This window comes from Carassius gibelio, chromosome A15 (assembly GCF_023724105.1).
Source record: "Carassius gibelio isolate Cgi1373 ecotype wild population from Czech Republic chromosome A15, carGib1.2-hapl.c, whole genome shotgun sequence".
Lineage (NCBI taxonomy): Eukaryota > Metazoa > Chordata > Actinopteri > Cypriniformes > Cyprinidae > Carassius > Carassius gibelio.
The window spans coordinates 9,606,293-9,626,435 of record NC_068385.1 but is presented as its reverse complement, the minus strand read 5'-3'; the positions used below and the strand labels follow the sequence as shown (position 1 = coordinate 9,626,435).

At 34.8% G+C, this 20,143-nt stretch overlaps 1 protein-coding gene across 11 annotated transcripts in view; it reads left to right on the top strand.

Moving 5' to 3' along the window:
* The window catches only part of LOC128029133 (rap1 GTPase-activating protein 2), a 61,877-nt gene that overhangs the window by 33,887 nt on the left and 7,847 nt on the right, over window positions 1-20,143 (top strand). For 5 of the 11 annotated variants that reach the window (XM_052616699.1, XM_052616696.1, XM_052616695.1 and 2 more), the window contains 16 exons: window positions 5,389-5,473; window positions 9,055-9,090; window positions 10,272-10,304; window positions 10,746-10,778; window positions 11,768-11,989; window positions 12,353-12,456; window positions 12,558-12,636; window positions 13,718-13,771; window positions 14,104-14,187; window positions 14,290-14,390; window positions 14,605-14,734; window positions 16,187-16,342; window positions 16,419-16,490; window positions 16,574-16,660; window positions 16,820-16,960; window positions 19,936-20,082. In XM_052616699.1, coding sequence (XP_052472659.1) covers window positions 5,389-5,473; window positions 9,055-9,090; window positions 10,272-10,304; window positions 10,746-10,778; window positions 11,768-11,989; window positions 12,353-12,456; window positions 12,558-12,636; window positions 13,718-13,771; window positions 14,104-14,187; window positions 14,290-14,390; window positions 14,605-14,734; window positions 16,187-16,342; window positions 16,419-16,490; window positions 16,574-16,660; window positions 16,820-16,960; window positions 19,936-20,082 — 1,564 coding nt within the window. Of the gene's footprint in view, window positions 1-5,388; window positions 5,474-7,601; window positions 7,812-9,054; window positions 9,091-10,271; window positions 10,305-10,745; window positions 10,779-11,767; window positions 11,990-12,352; window positions 12,457-12,557; window positions 12,637-13,717; window positions 13,772-14,103; window positions 14,188-14,289; window positions 14,391-14,604; window positions 14,735-16,186; window positions 16,343-16,418; window positions 16,491-16,573; window positions 16,661-16,819; window positions 16,961-18,922; window positions 19,129-19,935; window positions 20,083-20,143 lie in introns of those variants that run through there. The other 6 variants (XM_052616701.1, XM_052616697.1, XM_052616700.1 and 3 more) reach the window with 3 other exon arrangements.

The window sequence follows — 20,143 nt, the reverse complement described above, 5'->3', positions numbered from 1 at the left end:
GTCAGTTGCCATAGAAGCGAGGCTGGTCTTGCCAATGTGTAATTCGACTGAATGGCTTTATTAATTAAGTTATTGATTGTCTACAGACAAAATCTCAGGTAGAGTAAAATTAAGAACAGGTGCAAAGAGCCAAGGGCCAACCGGCTTCAGCCAGATGTGTCATTAAGTGATCATAGAAAGGTTGACAGCTGCTATTTTATGTTGTTGTGGGAATTAGTCTGTTAAAGAGGAATACGTTTGAATTTGATCAAATAAAAATCATAGCACATTTTCTTAGCACAATAACAAATTCAATATACAATACTTTAATACTTTGCTTACAAAAAAAATGAGCCCTTTAAATGAGCCCTATTGAGCAACTTTTGTGTGCCGCTCTAATTCTTATCACAGCAGGGAGTAAAAGCAGAGAGGATTTTAACAGCACTCAGTATCGATTGTTCCTTTTATGTGTTAAAATGTTCTGTTTCAGCAGCAATAATCTCTTAATTCAATTTACATATGGATCAGTTGTGATTGTGTTAATTTGTGTACACAAAGTTTGTGTCTACGTGGTACACCATGTCTGGGACACTGGCCGCTGTCCACATTTCTCACTTTCTATAAATAGCCTCAACATATCATCGTACAACAGAAGCAGCACTCTGACCACTGCTATCTGAGGAATAAACATACTTAAAAGACACTGGTATTGCTTCCCATTATTCCTTGCTGGAAGAAGAATGATACAAGACTACCTCAGCATGTGGACTGTCAGTTTAGCCGACAAGCAGAGCTTTGATGCTGTCATAATAATCATGTAACCATAGCTTATAGATAATGTTTAGGCCACGGAATCAGATGAGCATATGAAAAACAATGAACCTGAGAAGAGTGTATTAAATTAGTTTATGCGAGCAGAACAAATACGCACTGCCACTGGTAAGTAACAATCTAATTGGCTGAATATTAAGGCCATTACTGCAGTGATGTGGCTACAGTTTGCCATTTGAAATTATCAAAAAGGGAATGATGAAGTTCATCATTGGTTTTCATGGGTCAAAAATAACATTTATAATTAGGATTTAATTATCAACCCTCCCGCAGTATTTCCTTTCCTCCTGTCTAGTGTCATCTCCTATCCTATTTTAATTAGTAAGTGATCGTGTAAAGTCAGTATCACAAAGTAAACTCCAACAGGGTAAACAGTATCTGTGCTTTCCAAATTAATAATTGAATAAATAAACTCACCAATATTTTATTTTATTTTATTTTATTTTTGTGAGTTAGTAGATTATTCCTTCGATGGCAAAGCTGATTTTTCAACAATCTTTTGTAAAATTATAAATTTACCTAATATCACTTTTTGATCAATTTAATGCAATGAAAACAAATATAATTTGTAAAATAAATAAATAAATAAATATAATTATTATGTGAGAAAAAAGAGACCACAGTGTGACACAAGACCATATTTCTTTAGAAAATTGGTCGCTGCCGAATATTTCGACCAATCAGAATCAAGATGGCTGTGTTACAGTTCTCTACTTTCAGTTCTCAGTCTGTATGTTGTCTTTCTCTCTTTGGAGTGTAATCAAAGCATGAGGCATGTTGCCGGAAACATTAGATAATCATAATCACTGGGCAGATGTGATTAGAATTTAATCAGTCATCAAAGAGGCAGATATACAGCCTTGTGATGAAACTGTGTACTGGAAATGAAGGGAGACAGCATATGCTGGAACCAAATAGAGATATCGCAGCTTCCCAGTTCTCCCTATGAGCTGATAAGATTCTCTGTAACCCATAAGTGTGATTTACTGTGATTGTTAATTGTGTTTCTGGCCTGTAAGGCTTTATTCATTTGTAAGCATCGTAAATGTACTCTGCAGTCAAGTACCAGGAAAAAGTTTCATATAGCTATAAAATAATCCTATTTCTAAGTTTTCATCTTTCCATTGTACATGGCACAGCAAACCTCTCAGCTCTCATTTACATTTTATGAGTTTAAACATATGAAATCTTGATCACAGTTTGTCCTTGTGCAATGAGTTAAGCCTTCATTCAGTTTTAGGAAGGAATACTTCACCCAAAAATGAAACTTTGCTTAAAAGTTACACTGTAATAAAGAAAAAGTTAGTTCAACTAAAATTTTCAAGACAACTGACTGCACAGAATTTTTGATTTGAAGATATCAACTTAATTTTTTATGTTTTGAAGAACTACAATTATTAAGTTATGAAAACTACGTTTTTTTAAATTCAAGTTACAGAACTTTCAAGTCTGTAAAAGTTTACTATTTTGAGTTCAGATTACCAGATATTTTACTAATGGAAAAAATCTTATCACAGCAGCTGAAACTACAATTAAAAAAAATGTTTAAAAAGTCACAACATCATAAAAATGTATGTTTTCAAATGACAAAGGTGAAAGGCTATGCTAATCCAATAAATCTTGGTGTGTTTAATTAGGGTTGAATCTAAGCTAAAGCTCCGGCCCTCCAGGAACTGAGTTTAACACCCCTGATCTAAAGCCACAGTGGTTTCAGACTGCATATGAATGCAGTGCATATGTATTCCAGTGCCCATGTTAACAGATTGCAGCATTCACATTGCAAAAAAATAAATAAAAAAGACTTATCATTCATACACTAGTGTTCAATAGAAATCTGCGTTCACTGGATCCAAAAAAAAAATTATAAAAATTTTAAATTGCTGTTTTATGTTTGAATATATTTTAAAATGTAATTTATTCCTGTAAATGCATTACTCAGTCTTCAGTGTCTCATGATCCTTCAGAAATCAGTTAAATATGCTGATTTGCTGCTTAAGAAACATTTATTATTATGAATACTGAAAAACATTTATTTGAAACAAAACCTAAACCTTTTGTAACTAATATTGTAAATGTTTTTTTTTCCCTGTCACTTTTGATATATTCATGTGTCCTTGTTCAATAAAAGTATTAATTTATTTCAAACTTTGAACTTTAGTTGCAATAGAGAATTTCTACAGGTGTGGTCCCATTGCTCATTTTTATTTTATTGTATAATTTATTTATTTATTTAATTTAAAATACATTATGCTTATATAATATAATATAATGTAATATAATATAATATAATATAATATAATATAATATAATATAATATAATATAATATAATATAATATAATATAATATAATATAATATAAGATAAGATAAAAATATTTTTTTTACTTAACACCCTTAAGGTTTCAGTATTTGGTTTCTAGGTTTCTTAATGTGTCTATATTCTGGATTGTATCTTTTGTAACCTTCCGTAGTTTTTTTTTACTATTTTTTAAGTATGAGGAATGTTTCGTAATCCATGTTGGCTTCTGCCTAATTTGTTAAATCTGTACCAAAATATGTTAGACTGACACAACCTTTGACAGCAGCCTCTACTGTTGTCCATCTGTTTGTACTCTTGATGTTAGACCCACACCAGCAGCTGGCATTGTTCTGGTGACCCAGCTGGGAAAAAGATGTGATGAATTTGAACATGACTGGAGTCGTGGTGTTCTGGAGCGTGTCCCCCCAAGCAGCTGCAGTCATGGCTAGATGGAATAGATGTTTACTCAGTGTTTCCCATTATGAACGGAAAGACTGGCAGACAGACACACACTCACATTTGGCTTTTGGGCTAATTGAACTGTTTCTGTGTGCTGGATGTATTTCGGAAAAGAAAAAAGGGAGTATGCACATTAACAAAGTACATTAACATTGACTTTGTCCCTCCATCTAATTTGATATTTTAGTAATGTCCAGATCATCTACTCATGCTGAAACCCTCTAGAGAATAAAACAGAAAATTTGCTTTGTCACTGCACTGGATACGGTCCTAAGAGATATTAAGTAAAAATAATTTTATTTAGCATAATTTATATATATATATTTTTTTTATTAATAATTTTATTTGTATATTCTTTATATAATTTTTTTTAATCTTCTGATCAATATTAGACATTTGATGGTTATTTGATATGAAATAGTGCTTAAACATTTCTGCTTTATTTCTTTATTTAGTTTTTTTTGCTATTACTTCATCTTTTTTTCAGGTAAAAAAATAGGATTTTAAATACTGGATTGTCAACGAGGACTCTTTGGACTAAATCTAGTCATATCTCCACATATATTATGTATAAATATTTTCAGTAAATATGTCATTGTTTCCATCCTGTCCGATTGAAATGACTCTCCTTTATCTTTCATTGAAACCTTCGCAGGCTCAAATACAGTATGTATTTATCAAATCTTCCTGTGTTCAATCTTTTTGGAGTTTAATGACCCTCAGAGGTGCAATGTAAGGAAAGATTTTAATGGACCCTCACTTGAGACTTCTTTTCTAGACCAGAGTTTGTCTGTCTGACTAATTTTAACCTCTTATTCCAAGAAGCCCCTCTCTCATTTGTCTTTGCCTGAAAGAACCGCTTTTAAAATGCGATCATGTTCCTGTTTGGAGCCTTACAGCTTACTTCACGCCTCGTCCCCCCTCCTTTACCCCTCTTCTCTCTACGTCTTTTTTTACAGCAGCACCTTTGTCTGCAGGGCTGGCTGCCCTGAGTAGTTCTTATTATGTCTCTGTGCAGATACCGAAGCAAACAGAAGAGTTTGTTGTTATTGAGTTATTCTTTCCTGGAGTCTTTCACCTTAGTCTCTGGAGGCCATGTTCTTTTCAGTATACTTTTTCAAAGGGTACTGCACTGACCCTCTGCCCTTGTGTGTGTGTGTGTGTGTGTGTGTGTGTGTGTGTGTGTGTATACATCTACGTCTGAGAGCTAGTCTTTTGCTTAAGTGCAAAAATACCATATCTTGGTTAAAATCTTGTTGATCTGCCTGGCTAACTGTGTTATTTTTAGGGAACCAAATTTCTAAAATATTCAACATTTTGAGACCTGCTTAGTAAACATACAGTTTTAGATGATCGATAAATAAAAAAAAAAAAAAAATTCTTCTTACAATCAGTTTATCAATTTACTTGAAAATGCATAAATAATACTACTGATAATTAACATATGGATGTATTTACATCCTATGAAAATAATAGTAATAATAATAATAATTTTTTTTACAAAAAAATGTAAATGCAGTGCATTTCTAAGAACCTGGGATGTGTCTTCTCAACTTTATTTTCCCTTTAAACTATGAAAAAAATCCAAAAACATTTTTGTAGTGGTGACACTTATGCACAGTGTGCCTCTTATTTACATAAAAGTGGAAAAGCAGTAATCAATAGAAAGTCTTTTGATAGATGAATTATATAAATATTTAATGACTTATACCATGACTTCTACTGTAATGACTGCTGACCATTCGCCAGGCTAACTGTGTGTGCGTGTATGTGTGTGTGTGTGTGTGTGTGTGTGTGTGTGTGTGTGTGTGTGTTTTGCAGGAAACAAGAGCTGCTGACCATCTCCAGTGTGCCTCTGGGAGAATGTCCACCCTCACCTCCCCGCACTGCACCACCCACCATGAAGGTGAGTGTTCTGGCCTCACAATCACACACACACACACACACACACACACACACACACACACACACACACACACACGAACACAGCTCTATTAGCTGCTGTTAGCTGAAATCTGCTGCATTCATCTCCCAGGCACACGTTTGTACTGAATTAACCTCTATTAGCTGTAATAGCATGAGAAATTGAGAATGCCCTTTGTAGCATGCCATATAAAATGACCCTTCTTTCACTACAAAAATGTCAGCATGCTATTTCATAATGCCTCTAACTGATTTAGACATACACATTAACCTGTGGTACTGTCTGTGAAGGTTCATGCGGTGTGTTTGAGGTAAAGCGCTTTATTCAAGGTTACCTCTAAATGTAATGGTAATTCATTTGGACTGAGAAATCCATTTTCTTCAGAGCATTAAGGTCCCACTGAGTTAACATGGTATCACTATCTCTGTATATTTGAAACAGCCTCGAGAGGGACTGGAAAGATTTTCGGTCTTGTTTAAAAGTGGTACACTGAGTTCAGAGATGGATTGTGTGACGTGAGCGGAGCACAGTCGGTGTCACCTTGAAAGACGCACATGCTGAAAAATCAGAGGAGGAGGGAGAGTTTGGTGTTTATGCAGAGATTGAGGGTGTGAGGCAGAGGCATCAGGTATGATATTAAGATGAGAAGACATGGAGTTAATCCCAGAGGTCATGATCCTGTTAGCCAGTGCGTTAATTATGAAAATTGTTTTTCATAAGGACTGATTAAATGTGTGATGCTCAGAGCACTTGTTGAAAAATCATACTTGAAATTTATTAAGGTCTCCAGGCTTTTGCTTAGTTGTTGGAAGATTTGAGGATTTATAAATAGCTTAAATAGGATGTGCCTTTCTTGTGAGCAGCTGTTGTAAATTCAGTAAAGTATTTATTAAGATCTTAATAGGCTACTTTTATTTCACAATGACTCATTACAATGATCGAAAAGATCAGAAAATACTTTTATAATGTTAGAAAAATAATTACAAATTAATTGTGTTCTTTTCCACTTTCTGTATCACTGTTTCCACAGATATTGTAAGCAGCACAACTGTTTTCAACATTTAAAATAATACTAAATATTTTTTATACCAAATCAGAATATTAGAATGATTTCTGAAGGATCATGTGACACTGAAGACTGGAATAATGCTGCTGAAAAAAATCAGCTTTGCAATCACAGAAATTAAAAACTATTTTAAAATATATTGTTTGTACTGTGCATTTCTGATCAAATGAACTTTTGATGAGTGTAAGATACTTCTATTAAAAGTCAATAGTTGTAGAAATACTTACATACCCCAAATTTTTGAAAAGTAGTGTATAAATATACTTTTCAATATATATATTGAGATATGTATTAAGAGACAGTTAGCACCACATAAATGTAAAAAAACTATATTAGCGTCCACACCAGCCAATGATATCGTGTGTTTATTCTGAGCGCACGTGCATCTGCCGCTTTAAATCCTCGAGCTTGTTATAGCAGAGTGGATTCTGATTGGATGTCAATGTTTGTATCGTTCATCAGCTGGAAAAAAATCGTTCTGAAAATGATTCCAACGATACAGTTTCTCTATGCCTTTATTGTTATAGTTGTAGTGTGGACTCTGCTATTCTTTAATATTGAGAACGATTTTTCGAACTATATCTTTACCGTTATCTTTATAGTTATCGTGCTTGGCGTGAACGGGCCTTTAGTTTGTACTGTACGAATCCTAAAATAACTCACATACAGTAACAAGTTTTCAGTTCCAACTTTGTCCTTAGACTACACCGAGTCACTTTAAAGATAACAAAGAACGTTAAGACGACACAACACAATGTACTCAATTCAGGTTTAACTATTCTTGTGGGAACATTTGGTCCAAACATTGTAGCCAAAACCTGATACAAACACACTGAACACTCCCACAATGTGCAAATACGCCATTAAGACCTGTGTTTTAAAGTAAACACAATACATTTAGTTAGGAGATATTAATCAGTATGTGTACTTGTCCTTAAGATATATACTTATGTGTTGTTCAAACAGTTGGTGGCCACTCCCATTGTAAACCCAGCGTCTAAAGAAGAAAAGAGGAAAGGGAGGAAAGCAAGTGTGCAGACTTGATAAGCTCTTGTGAACTGTGGCTCGAACAGCTGTAGGCCAAATACATAGCAGAACTACAAAAAACTCATAAGTATAGACATATACTGGTTAGACCAGTTTTAGGGTGTAGAGCTAGAAAACAGTGCCAAGCAGACTTGCACCTCGTCCTCTTCCTGTTTTGTGCTGCTGAAAGTGTTTGCATATGGGAGCACAGCTGATCAGAGGAGAGAGGTATGATCGGCCGTGTGAAGGGGGGGAAACTTAATGTGAGCGGTGTTAGATTCGCTGTGTTTACTGCAGGATGTGAGTATTGATGAGACTTGTTAGTGTGTGTTTGACACAGCACAGTTCAGCTGCACCACTGCAATTCATTCATTCATTCTAGTACGTCTGAGTCTTTATGTTATATCAGTTTATCAGCCAGTCCTGGACAGAGTCCCAGATGCACATTTTATTACACACTGCCTCTATATTTTTGTCTATTTATTTTACCTATAACTCCTTTCATATTCAAGTTAACAATAGTTTAAAGTGTTTATATGAAAGAGATGGCAGCATTTTACAGTAAAGTTCAATTTGATTACATTTGCTATTTATTATTACAATATACAGCATCTTTTCTTTTTTTTTACAGCATTGAATTAAATGTGAAATCTGAAGTAGAAAGACTACATTTCTTGTAAAACATACAATTTTAATGTGACAACATAATATTTTGTATTGTATGCTTCCAGGATAGGATGCTAATCTTGTCTGAGACAGCAATGGAACTAAAAGATTGTGGTGGGAGATATGCTCCATCAATTTATAACCTTACTATGACACTGCAGGCATAATTTAAGACAGTCAATTTTTTATAATGTAGCTCTTATGTTTTTATATTTGATGTGCTTGCGCAAACAGCTTCAGGCACGTGACTGCTGACTCATGTGAGAAACGTTTAATGCCATTCCAAAAAATACATCCATTCGCCTTGTTCCTTTTTTGACGATGTGTTCCTCTTTAGTAGGAGTTTAAGGAGTTAAGCTCATGTGTCCTGTTAATGTTGTGGTCTCAGTTCCTCGAGGTTGTTTGGGCAAATATGGCACAGCTGAGCTTTACTCTATTGTCTGTAGTTGTTGACTTGGTTTTAGATCAGACTGTGGGAGTTGGGTGTGTAGGTTTGAGAGTCCAATATACATTGGCACGTCTTTAATATGTTTTAAAAAGCATCCCAGAGCACCTCATGTTTACGTAGATTTTTTTTTCGAATTTGAATCTGCCATTCATCTGTTATCAACTATAAAATGAAAATAATTATTTAATTCTTCGTGTTGGTCAGAATTGTAACCACAAGAAAATAGTGATAAGTAGAAATTAGTTGTCAAAATGTATTAACCACTGTTTTTTTATTGATTCAGATAATGATAAAAAAAGATGTTTGATGTAAATATCAACACAAAACCATAAATCTCAATTTATGTTTCTTTTCCAGTCGGCAGAGTTCTTCGACATGCTGGAAAGGATGCAGGTAAGAATCCTTCCATCATTCAGATGATCTTAAAAGTGCATGTCCCTATTTAGAATAAGATTCCTCAAATAACTTTGCATCTCAGCTGAAGAGCATTTTATTGTATAATAATAATAATTACAGCATGTGTTTTTTTTTTGTTTTTGTTTTTTTGCCCTTGAGTGTTTTCTTAGAGACTGGGAACAGGGCATACTGAACTGTTGTATAACAGCAGCACATTGGTGTTGTCATTATGTGTGTGTTTGTGAGAGTGTGTAGACGAGGGGCAGCAGGTAGCTAAAGATCAGCTGATCAATACTGTGTTGAGGCAGGAGTGCAGTACCTCAGTCGGGTGGTTTTAAAGCCCTCGGTCTTCTTGTGCAGACCTCAGTGTGAGTGACAGATCAATGCAGAGGTTTGTCTGAAGGGCTCCTCTCTCTCTCCAATGGATCACATGCACTTGTGATGTTTTTCTTCTAAGATGTTGGTGTGAAGGTGTGTCTTAGTCAGCTCCCTTAGTATGTATGAGCCCCAGGGCAGGGAAATGGGCCTTTCCTATCGTCTTTTTCAGAACAATTCCACAAACTTTTAAGAACTGCACATGGATAAAATCTGATAAAACATATATTTTTATTTAATTTTACATTATATATTACATTTTATTTGATTAAGAATTTTTCATTTTGATTTTTTTTAATCAAAAATTTGAATTACATTTATATTTAAATTGATTAAAATTATTAGCTTAAATATTAAATAAAATGCATGTATTAAAAAAGTTAATGCACATTTTTTATTAACTTTTTTATTTATTTTAGTCTCAACTAAAATAAACAGATTGACATACATACAGTGCTAAACAGTAATATTGTTCATATAAATATTGTTATAAATGTCTCCAAGTGAATTTTTAAATATTCTAAGTTTTTAAATGTTCCTGGACTGCAGGTGCAAACAATTTATCATAGTAACCACAGTTTTTGAAAAAATAACTTGGCCACCATAGCCATAAAAAGAAGTTCAATAAAAATAATATAAAAACAATTTAAATTAGAAAAAAATATAAACAGGTTCAGAGACTTTATTGACTGTAAACAAAATTGCTTTATTTGGGGAGCTCATTTGACTACCAGGGTTTAATGTTCTAGTTTGTCATTTATTCTTCCTCTTTTCGCTCTTTTCTGCTTACCTGGACATGGCAGCTTCCCAAAACTGAGGAGACTAAGAAATACAAGGTTTGGCTGGTATTCTGAATATCAGTATATTGTGTCTGTAAGTGCATGCTTGTGAGTGGGGTCTTTTCTTCTCCATTAATATATTTTGATAAACATCAGCCACAGTCTCGAGTGCTACAGCATCAATCAGCATCAATCAATTTGAAGTGCCTTTTACATTTAGTGATGTAAAGGTCAGTGATGATGGCCTTCAGATGCTTTACTTCCTTTTAGACCTTTACTTCCAATATATGATTATTGGAATGCAAACTGGAAATAATCAGACTACCGTTATTTAGACTTTTTTTTTTTTTTTTTTTTTTTTTTTACAGACCTATTCTAGTGTAAATATTATTCTTCTGTCCTGCTCTTGGTATTTTTCATTGCAGTAAAAACATTATGATATATGTGTTTGACTTTCCTGTGTTATCCTGTTATCAAATTTATTTTTCTCTCCTACAGGATGACTACATCCCTTACCCCCGAATTGAGGATGTGAGTCCACGAAAACACACACACACACACACACGCACACACACACACACACACACACACACACCAGTTCAAAATTAAACAAAAAAATCAATCATACTGTCTTGTAATTTAGCGAGTTTTCATTATGTTCAAATGTTTTGAGTTTGAAGGAACAGATTGTCTCTATGTATTACATGGCTCTCTGGAATACTTGATTCTGATTGGTTAATCACTGCATGAAGCTGTTTGATAATGATTGTTAAACTGTTGTCACTGGCAGCAAATCTCATACATTGGCTATTTATTTGTCCATAATTTTATAGGTAGCCATTAGCTTTCACTTATAACTTCAAAATTGCTATGTTAACAGTTTAAAGCTAAACATGTAATGAAACGTTGATTAAAATATTTTTCATATAGACATTTGTAATGTTACAAAAGATTTAGGTTTTAAATTAATGGTATTCTTTGAACTTTCTGTACATCAAAGAATCCTGAAAAAGATGCATCAGTGTTAACAGAGCAGCACAACTGTTGAAAATATCAAATCAGTAGCAAATTAGAATGATTTCTGAAGCACCATGTAACACTGAAGACTAAAGTAATGATGATAAAAATGCAGCTTTGCATCACAGAAATATATTATAATTAAATAATAATTGAATAAATGACAATATACCAAAATATACTAGTATAGATTTTTTTTTTAATTTAATATTTCATAATATTCCTGTTTTTGCTCTATTTTTTATTAAATAAATGCAACCTTGGTGAGCGTAAGAGATTTCTTCAGAAAGATTTTAAAATCTCACCGAACCAAACTTCTAAGCAGTAGTGTATATTTATATAATAATAAGATATATTTATATAATCATAAGTTGCTGACTTGCAGGGTTTGTGAATCATTTAATAAAATGTATTTTAGTGTGTTATTGAGTTTGAGAACATGAATTGAATTGAATTGGAACATTATGTATTATGACTTTTGTGTGCTGATTTATATTATCTAGATCCTGGAAAAGGGTGGTCCCTTCCCTCAGGTCATTTTACCTCAGTTTGGTGGATACTGGATTGAGGATCCCGAGGCTCCGGTGGGGACACCCACGTCCTCAGACAACAGCTTCTGTGAAGAGGAAGATGATGGTCTGAGCCCTGGTGGAGAAGGAGGCTTCGGCTACAGACTGGAGTGTAACAGCGTCTCACGGGCTTATCGCAAACACTTTCTGGGCAATGTGAGGATTCATTTGTTAATGCCAACAGTATGGTTAATCTCTACACTGTAAGTTCACTGGGCCAAAAGTAGCCATAGCTAAAGAAACACCCATGTATTATAATGGGTTATTCGCACTATGGCTACAAAATGCCAGAATAAAAGACAGAATTCCCTTTTAGCTGTAAGTAAGTGTCCTGTCTGAGGAAATGTTTAATGTGCCTCAGTTGTGTGTCACAGAGAGCTTGACTGGAATGCCACAGCGCCACACTTGAGAGATAAAAATGCAAACTTAGTCTACTGGAAAATGAACCTCTCCATATTAAAATAGGTGAGGAACGATCCTGTGAAATGACGCCTGTGTAAACACCTTTCTCTATCTCAGGAGCACATGAACTATTACTGCACAGCCAGTAGTATGGGACACCTCATCATGTCTCTGAAGTATGAGGAGGCAGATGGACAGGAGTCTCTCCGCATCATGCTCAGGTGCCATGTCCAGCACATGTTGAACCTCTGATATAGTCATTGCTAGTACATACTGTAGGCCTATGTTGTCATAATAAATAGCTGAGCGTTTAATTTTCTAGGTCAAAAACAAAGACTCTTCATGAGCGAATCCCACTTGAAGGCCTCATCCATCTACCAAGTGTTCCACAGATAGCCAAGGTGCGTATCCTCAGTTCTTGTTGGCAGTTCCTTTAATAGCCTTTACTTTAATTTGGATCATGAAAGTGATATTTCAACGAAACAGTCTTTAGGATCATCATGAGAAATGTGTGTAAAACTATTACTCTCCAGTCAGTCAATCACTTAACAGATAAGTCAATCACTGAAAGCCGATGTCATGGCTAATAATCAAGTTCAAGAGAGCTTTGGACATTCAATGAAAAATTTAATAGAAAAGAAATGTCTTCATATGCTACTGTTCAAAAGTTTGTAGTTAGCAATATTTGAAAAGTTTTTGGAAAGACGTCTCTAATGCTCAACAAAGCTACATTTGTGTGATCAAAAATACAGTAATATTGTGTAATATGATTACAGTTAAATAACTGTTTTCTATTTTAATATATTTTAAAATGTAATTTATTCATGTGAGGATGAAGCTGAATTTTCATAGGTCATTACTTCAGTCTTCAGTGTCACGTGATCCTTCAGAAATCATTCTAATATGCTGATTTGGTGCTCAAGAAACATTTCTTATTATTATCATGGTTAATGGCAGTTGTGGCGCTTAAAGTTTTTGTGGAAACTATTTTTTCAGGATTTTTTTGATGAAAGCTGAACTTATTTTATTAAAAATAATAATAATGTTTTTTGTTTTTGTTGTTTTTGTTTTGTTTTGTTTTTTACAAAATTGTCACTTTTAATTGCATCCTTACTGAATACAAATATTAATGTCTTACAAAAAACTAAAATTAAAAAAAATAAAAACTCCTGCCTGGTCCTAAATTTTTGAAAGGTAGTTATAAATGCTCATTCTTTCAACCAACCACCAAAACACAAATGGATTGTGGGATATCATAGGCAGTGAAGGCTACTAAGATTAAAAAAATGGTCAGATGAATGCATCTTAAAAGACTACAATTACATTATGTAGGTATGCAGTCAAACTTCTATTAGGACACAAATTCTCAGAAAAAGTCATTCTCACAAAGTCTCTCAAGACCTATCAGACCTCTTCTGAACTTCCCTCAATCCACTAAAAAGATGCGAGATCTTTACATCAGATGTGTCCTGTGTGTTTCAGCTGCTCTGCGATGACGTCACAGGTCTGAAGTTCAACCCCGTCCTCTACCCTAGGGTGAGCGTTTCTGTCTTTTTCACTCCATCTGTACCTTACCTACTCAAGGAAGCAGGGTGAAATAGGGCTGGGCTTGCTCCGTCTCACCCTAGTACCCAAGTCATTCGAATGAATATGTTCCTGTGCTCCAGGGGAGTCACAAATCCATCTGCTTTACACTCCCTGGCATGCCTAAACTACATAGTGTGTTTGAGGGAAGCCTTGACCATCTCAAGGCTGTGCATGGTCTGTCAGGCATGGCAAACACAAACGCCTGAATTATGGAAAGGCACTGACACACATATTTACCCCCGTGGGTGCTTTTTCTCACTTTCTGTTTTCTCTTGCCCAAGGCTTCGCAACTGATCGTCAGTTTTGATGAGCACGAAGTGAACAACACTTTTAAGTTTGGAGTCATCTATCAGAAGTTTGGTCAGGTGAGTCAGTCTTGAGAGTCTTGTTGTCTTCATTGTACATACTTTGACTGAACTTCTCACTCTTTTTCTTCGTTCCCCACTGGTATTGTCTCTTCATATCAGACTACAGAGGAAGAGCTGTTCGGGAACAATGAGGAGACGCCAGCCTTCACTGAATTCCTCAGTGTTTTAGGAGACAATATTCAACTGCAGGATTTTAAAGGGTGAGAGATGGAGATTAAGCTCTGAAAACTGCTGCCAAGGTTCACCCGTGCACACATAAAAGGCTTGTTTTAATTTTAAACCATATTCAAAGAATCCACCTGTGGATAAGTTATTTAATTTACTCATTGTGCGTGGTTTTGATCAGACTGGTCTACCTAAGCGGTGCTTCTGCAGAACTAATTCGTTTGGTGCGTGTGGTTTTGTGTTGCTCAGGTTCAGAGGCGGTCTGGATGTGTCTCATGGACAGACAGGATCTGAGTCTGTCTATACTACTTTCCGTCAGAAAGAAATCATGTTTCACGTTTCCACAAAACTCCCCTTTACAGAAGGAGACATTCAGCAGGTGGGCTAAAAAATCCAGATGATTTCTACATTTTTAAAAGCATAGTTCACCCAAAAATGAAAATCGCTCCATGATATACTCACCCTCAAGGCATCTTATGTGTATATGACTTTCTTCTTATAAACGAATACAGTCTGAGTTATATTTAAAAATGTCCTGGCTCTTTTAAGCTTTGGTTGTGGCAGTCAATGGATGTTAAGATTTTGAAGTCCATTAAAGTGCATCCATCCATCATAAAACTACCCCACACGGCTCTGGGGGGTTAATAAAGACCTTCTGAATCAAATAAATGCATTTGCGTTCGAAAATATCCATATCTGTAACTTTGTAAAATGTAATCTCTAGCTTCTAGTGTATGATATAGGACTCTCTCGTGAACACAGTTCTCGGTACTAATTTCGGTACTTAAGCAAAACACAAAAACATGCTAATTAAAAAATGTGACTATATTTTAAATCCAAGAATAACAACTAAGTTATCTTAAAAATAAAAATAAAAAGTCAAGAACTGCTTTTCTGACTGATATGACACAAACAATGTTAACCATTTGTACATTCTCTATGCAGATTTTAGATTCACAATTAATTTAAATGGTCTATGGTTTGTAAAAATAGTAATTAGTGGAGTACATTTTATGATGTATGAATGCATTTTATTGAACTTTTATTGGATTTGAATAGTAACTATAGCCATTATAAAGCTTGGAAGAGCCATAAATTTTTTTTTTATACAACTCTGATAGTTTTCATCTGAAAGAAGAAAGTCATATCCACCTAGGATGGCTTGAGTCTGATTAAGTCAAGGGGTTTTCATTTTTTAAGTGAACTATCCCTTTAATGTTTATTATTATTATATATTTTTTTAATTATTAGTTCATTTTTACTTAAACTTTTTTAAATCTTACATTATGTAACATTTATATATTGTGTAATTATTTAATATAATTGATTCCTTATATATTTAAATTTTTATCTTTATTTATATTTAACGTTGTCAAGGTTTTCATACACCCTTAGATCATATTTCACTCTTAACAACAGAAATAAAATATATTCACAAATCTTAATTATTGTAAAGGACAGTTTTGACTTTAATTATGTTTTTTTTTATCAGCAAAAATAAAAGATATTTAAAGATATTACCATGATGTAAAAATACTACACAGTTAAAAAAAAAATGTTCATAGTTTTGAATTATAGTGATGAGATATATTTGCAGCAGTGACAACTGGGGAGAAATGTACTAAATTAAATTCACATTAAAAATAATTTAAATATAAATGTAAAAAATGCAAATATTTATAAAAAATTTTTTTACATATTTTTATAGTATCATATTTCTAAATTTCGATAATCTCATCTCTGTATGTTGATCTGGGCTGAAAATGTGTTGGTACATCCATTGCATTCAAAATATTTATAAATATTTTCCTCTTGTGTCATATCCTCTCAGCTTCAGAGGAAGAGACATATTGGCAATGACATTGTTGCAGCCGTCTTCCAGGAAGAGCCCACACCATTCGTACCTGATATGATCGCATCCAACTTCCTTCATGCTTATGTGTTAGTGCAGGCAGAAAACCCTGGCACTGATCACACCACGTACAAGGTTTGTCAAACACCTCATTGAATTACTCCAAATGCTCATCAATCCCGCTGATCTGAGACATTGATCGTGTTCACAGGTGTCCGTCACAGCGCGAGAGGATGTCCCTCCATTTGGCCCCCCTCTTCCAAACCCTTCTGTCTTTAAGAAGGTAACATAAAAGATTGCTTCAGTTAATTGTTGTAGGAGATGATGATTTGTGTCATAAGATGATGGAGATCAACACTTTCCCAGGGTCCCGAGTTCCGGGAATTTCTTCTGACAAAATTGATCAACGCAGAAAATGCATGCTGCAAGTCAGACAAGTTCGCCAAGCTAGAGGTGAGAACAAAAATCCTGCAATTAAGAATTCACTATAGTATAAACAATTCATTTCATAATTTACTAATGAATTTTCATTTTGGGGTGAGCTATCACTTTAATTAGTCTGTCTACATCATTGTCTGTCATTCTCTCTCTCTCTCTGTGTGTGATTGACAGGAGAGGACACGTGCAGCACTGTTAGATAACCTTCACGATGAACTGCACAGACAGACACAAGCCACAGTAGGACTGGGCTCAACTACAGATGAAGAAAAACTAGAAAACGGAGGTCATGGAGGCCTGCTGGAGTCTTTTAAGGTGAGATGTCTTGTCCTTGACCACTTAAAAACCCAGACAACTAAAGATTTGACTGAAAGATGTTGCATTTTGGATTTGTTCTATTCTGAAAAGTGTTCTCAACTCCCTTTTAAGGATATATATATATATATATATATATATATATATATATATATATATATATATATATATATATATATATATATTAGGGGTGTAACGATACGCGTATTCGTATTGAACCGTTCGGTACGACGCTTTCGGTTCGGTACGCGGTACGCATTATGTATACCGAACGGTTCGTTGGAGTAATTAATTATATTTGAAAAAAAAAAAGAGAGAGAGAAAGAAATATAATGATATGCGTTCAACAAGGTAGCCCAATAACCCAAACAACGTAACAGGCAACGCCCCTGACACTCCCGAAGAAGAAAAAAACACCATCTTATATGTTTATGTTAGGCTACTCAGCAGGCGCTCGCTCACTCAGTACGCGCTGAAGGCTCGTTGCAAAATAGCCAATGCGTTTAACAGACTAGAAATGAGAAGATCCTCCAATAACCAACAGGTCTGGTGTTTGGGTGCACTTTGGATTCCCTTTAAGCTATAATGGTGATGGCAAGAGAGTGGTGGATAAAAAAACAACGGTATGTCGCATCTGCAACATGACAGGGTACACCAGCGGGATTACAAAAAAAAAAAAAAAAAAAACCAGCGGGAATATCTGGGATATATGCGTCAGTACTATCTGGGAAAAGACGAAAAAAAGGAGAAACATGCACGCAGCAAACTATCCCTGCAGCATTTAGACACTATAGCTTACAGGGAATCCAACCCAAACACCAGACCTGTTGGTTATTTTAGGATCTTATATTTCTGGTCTGTTAAATGCATTAGACATTTTGCAACGAGCCTTCAGCGCGTGCTGAGTGAGCGAGCGCCTTAGGGGCCGTTCACATATCGTGCCTAAAAACGCATGGAAAACGCTAAGCGCGTCTTTCTCCTCCTTTCCAAAGCGCTCGGGCAGAAGCGCTCATGAGGCGTCTGTCTTTGCTAAGCAACAATGACGTGCTCTCTCCATGAGACGCGGAAATTTCAGCGAAGGATAAATGGATTTGCAGCTCTAAAAATCGCTTGCAGTAGCTCTGCTACTGAATTTATTTCAAAATTGCAATCCATATACAACTATGATCAGCTGTTCCTTCATCTTGGCTGAGCTCTCAACGTTGTTACGGCAAAGGATGAAGCTGATTGGTTGGTTCTTGTCACATGACCCGCGGTGCGCTTGCGGCATTCTGAAAAGTTGAGATGTTTTTACATTTTGCTGTATCTAAAACGTATCGAACCGAACCGAACCGAACCGAACCGTGACATCAGTGTATCGTATCGAACCGAACCGTGAATTTTGTGAACCGTTACACCCCTAATATATATATATATATATATATATATATATATATATATAAAATTTTGGAGCCAGTAAGATTTTTTAAAGGAATTAATATTTTATTCAGCAAAGATTCTTTAAATTGATGAAAATAGTATCATAAAAGTTTTCTATTCATCAAAATATCCCAAAATATTCCAACCCCAGACTGTAATATTAGGACTTCTATTGGAAACACATACTTAGCTTGAAATGTCTTTTTAATCTAGAAATACAGCCTTGGTGAGCATTAGAGACTTCTTTAAACAGCATTATTGAGCCTAAACCTTTGAACAGTTGTGTATGTACAGACGAGTTTTTAACATCTTAATGTTTGAACATTTTAAATGTAATTTTTGTGTAGGACACGAATGATACACATTAATTGTACTGCTAAAACTTTTCCTGTTTACTTGTTTGTCTGTCTGTGGGCATGTGATCCTGTCTGTCTGGATATTAAAATGTATGCAACTGAGCTGCTCTGGCTCTTAGAGGGCCTGTGTATATAGTGTAGTGTTTGTGACTATATGCATGATTTTACTGTGTGTGGGTGTTTTCAGGCAGGGTGGAGGTGTGTGTGGGGTGTTATGCAGACACACACATATACTGCAGTGCTGATCTGCGCAGCAGCTGTGACTGTGTATCATTACCAAGCTGAACTGATGCAGATGACCAGTCCACAAGAAACAATACATTAAACATGTATACAACAACACAAGACTCCCGGATTATTCTGTAGATTTTTTTTTTCACTTTTATTATATTCATTTTTTTATTGTTCATATATATATATATATATATATATATATATATATATATATATATATATATATATGAACAATAATACTCGTTTAAATGTTTTTTAAAGGAGAAAATGTTATTATAAAATATATAATAATTAATATAATATATTACATATTAAAATACATATATATTTTTTAAATGTAAGGTGCAAAGTTTCTAAATTCAAAGGCAAAAAATATAAAAGGGATATATAAAAAATAAATATATAAAAGAAAATGAAGATTGGAATAGAATAGCGTTTTCTACCCTTTGTTTGACCTTTGGTTTTAGCATAAAGTTGGTGTGTAGCTCCACCTACTGATTGTTCATGGTAATACAATTCCGTTTTCCTAATTTCATCATCAGTATTATGGCTGGTTCTAGGACTAACATAAACAAACAATTAAAAATATGTAATAAAATAAATAAGTAATCTAAAATAAACTATTAACCAGCTAATATGAATAATGCACACATAAACCTCATATAAACTGTGACATGCAGTAGGTCCTTATTCCTTCTTTTCCATCTAGATATCACAACTGTACACTGAAATATAAATTTCCATATGTGTGTGTGTGTGTGTATTTTATTCACATATCTTTGTTTCTTATTATCCATGTTGTCTCTGATTACTGGAAGCTTCTGAAACCAGAACAAATTCCTTGTATGTGCAAACATATTTGCCAATAAAGCTCTTTCTGATTCCGATTCTCTTTACTTGCCACTTAGTACAGTTTTTACATTCAGATGTGTTTTCTGTTTCTCTCTTACCCTCTGTATCTGTCAGAGGGCCATGCGTGTGAGGAGCCACTCCATGGAGACGATGGTGACTCATAAACACAAGAGTCCTGGGGTGACAGCAGGGGTCCCATCCAGTGTCAGCGGTGGAGGACTCCAGCAGAACAGCGTGGAGAGCACCAAGAGCACCTTCACTGTACTTCCACTATCCTCTTACTTTCATTTATTCAGATTCAGTTCTTATCTAATTCAGTATA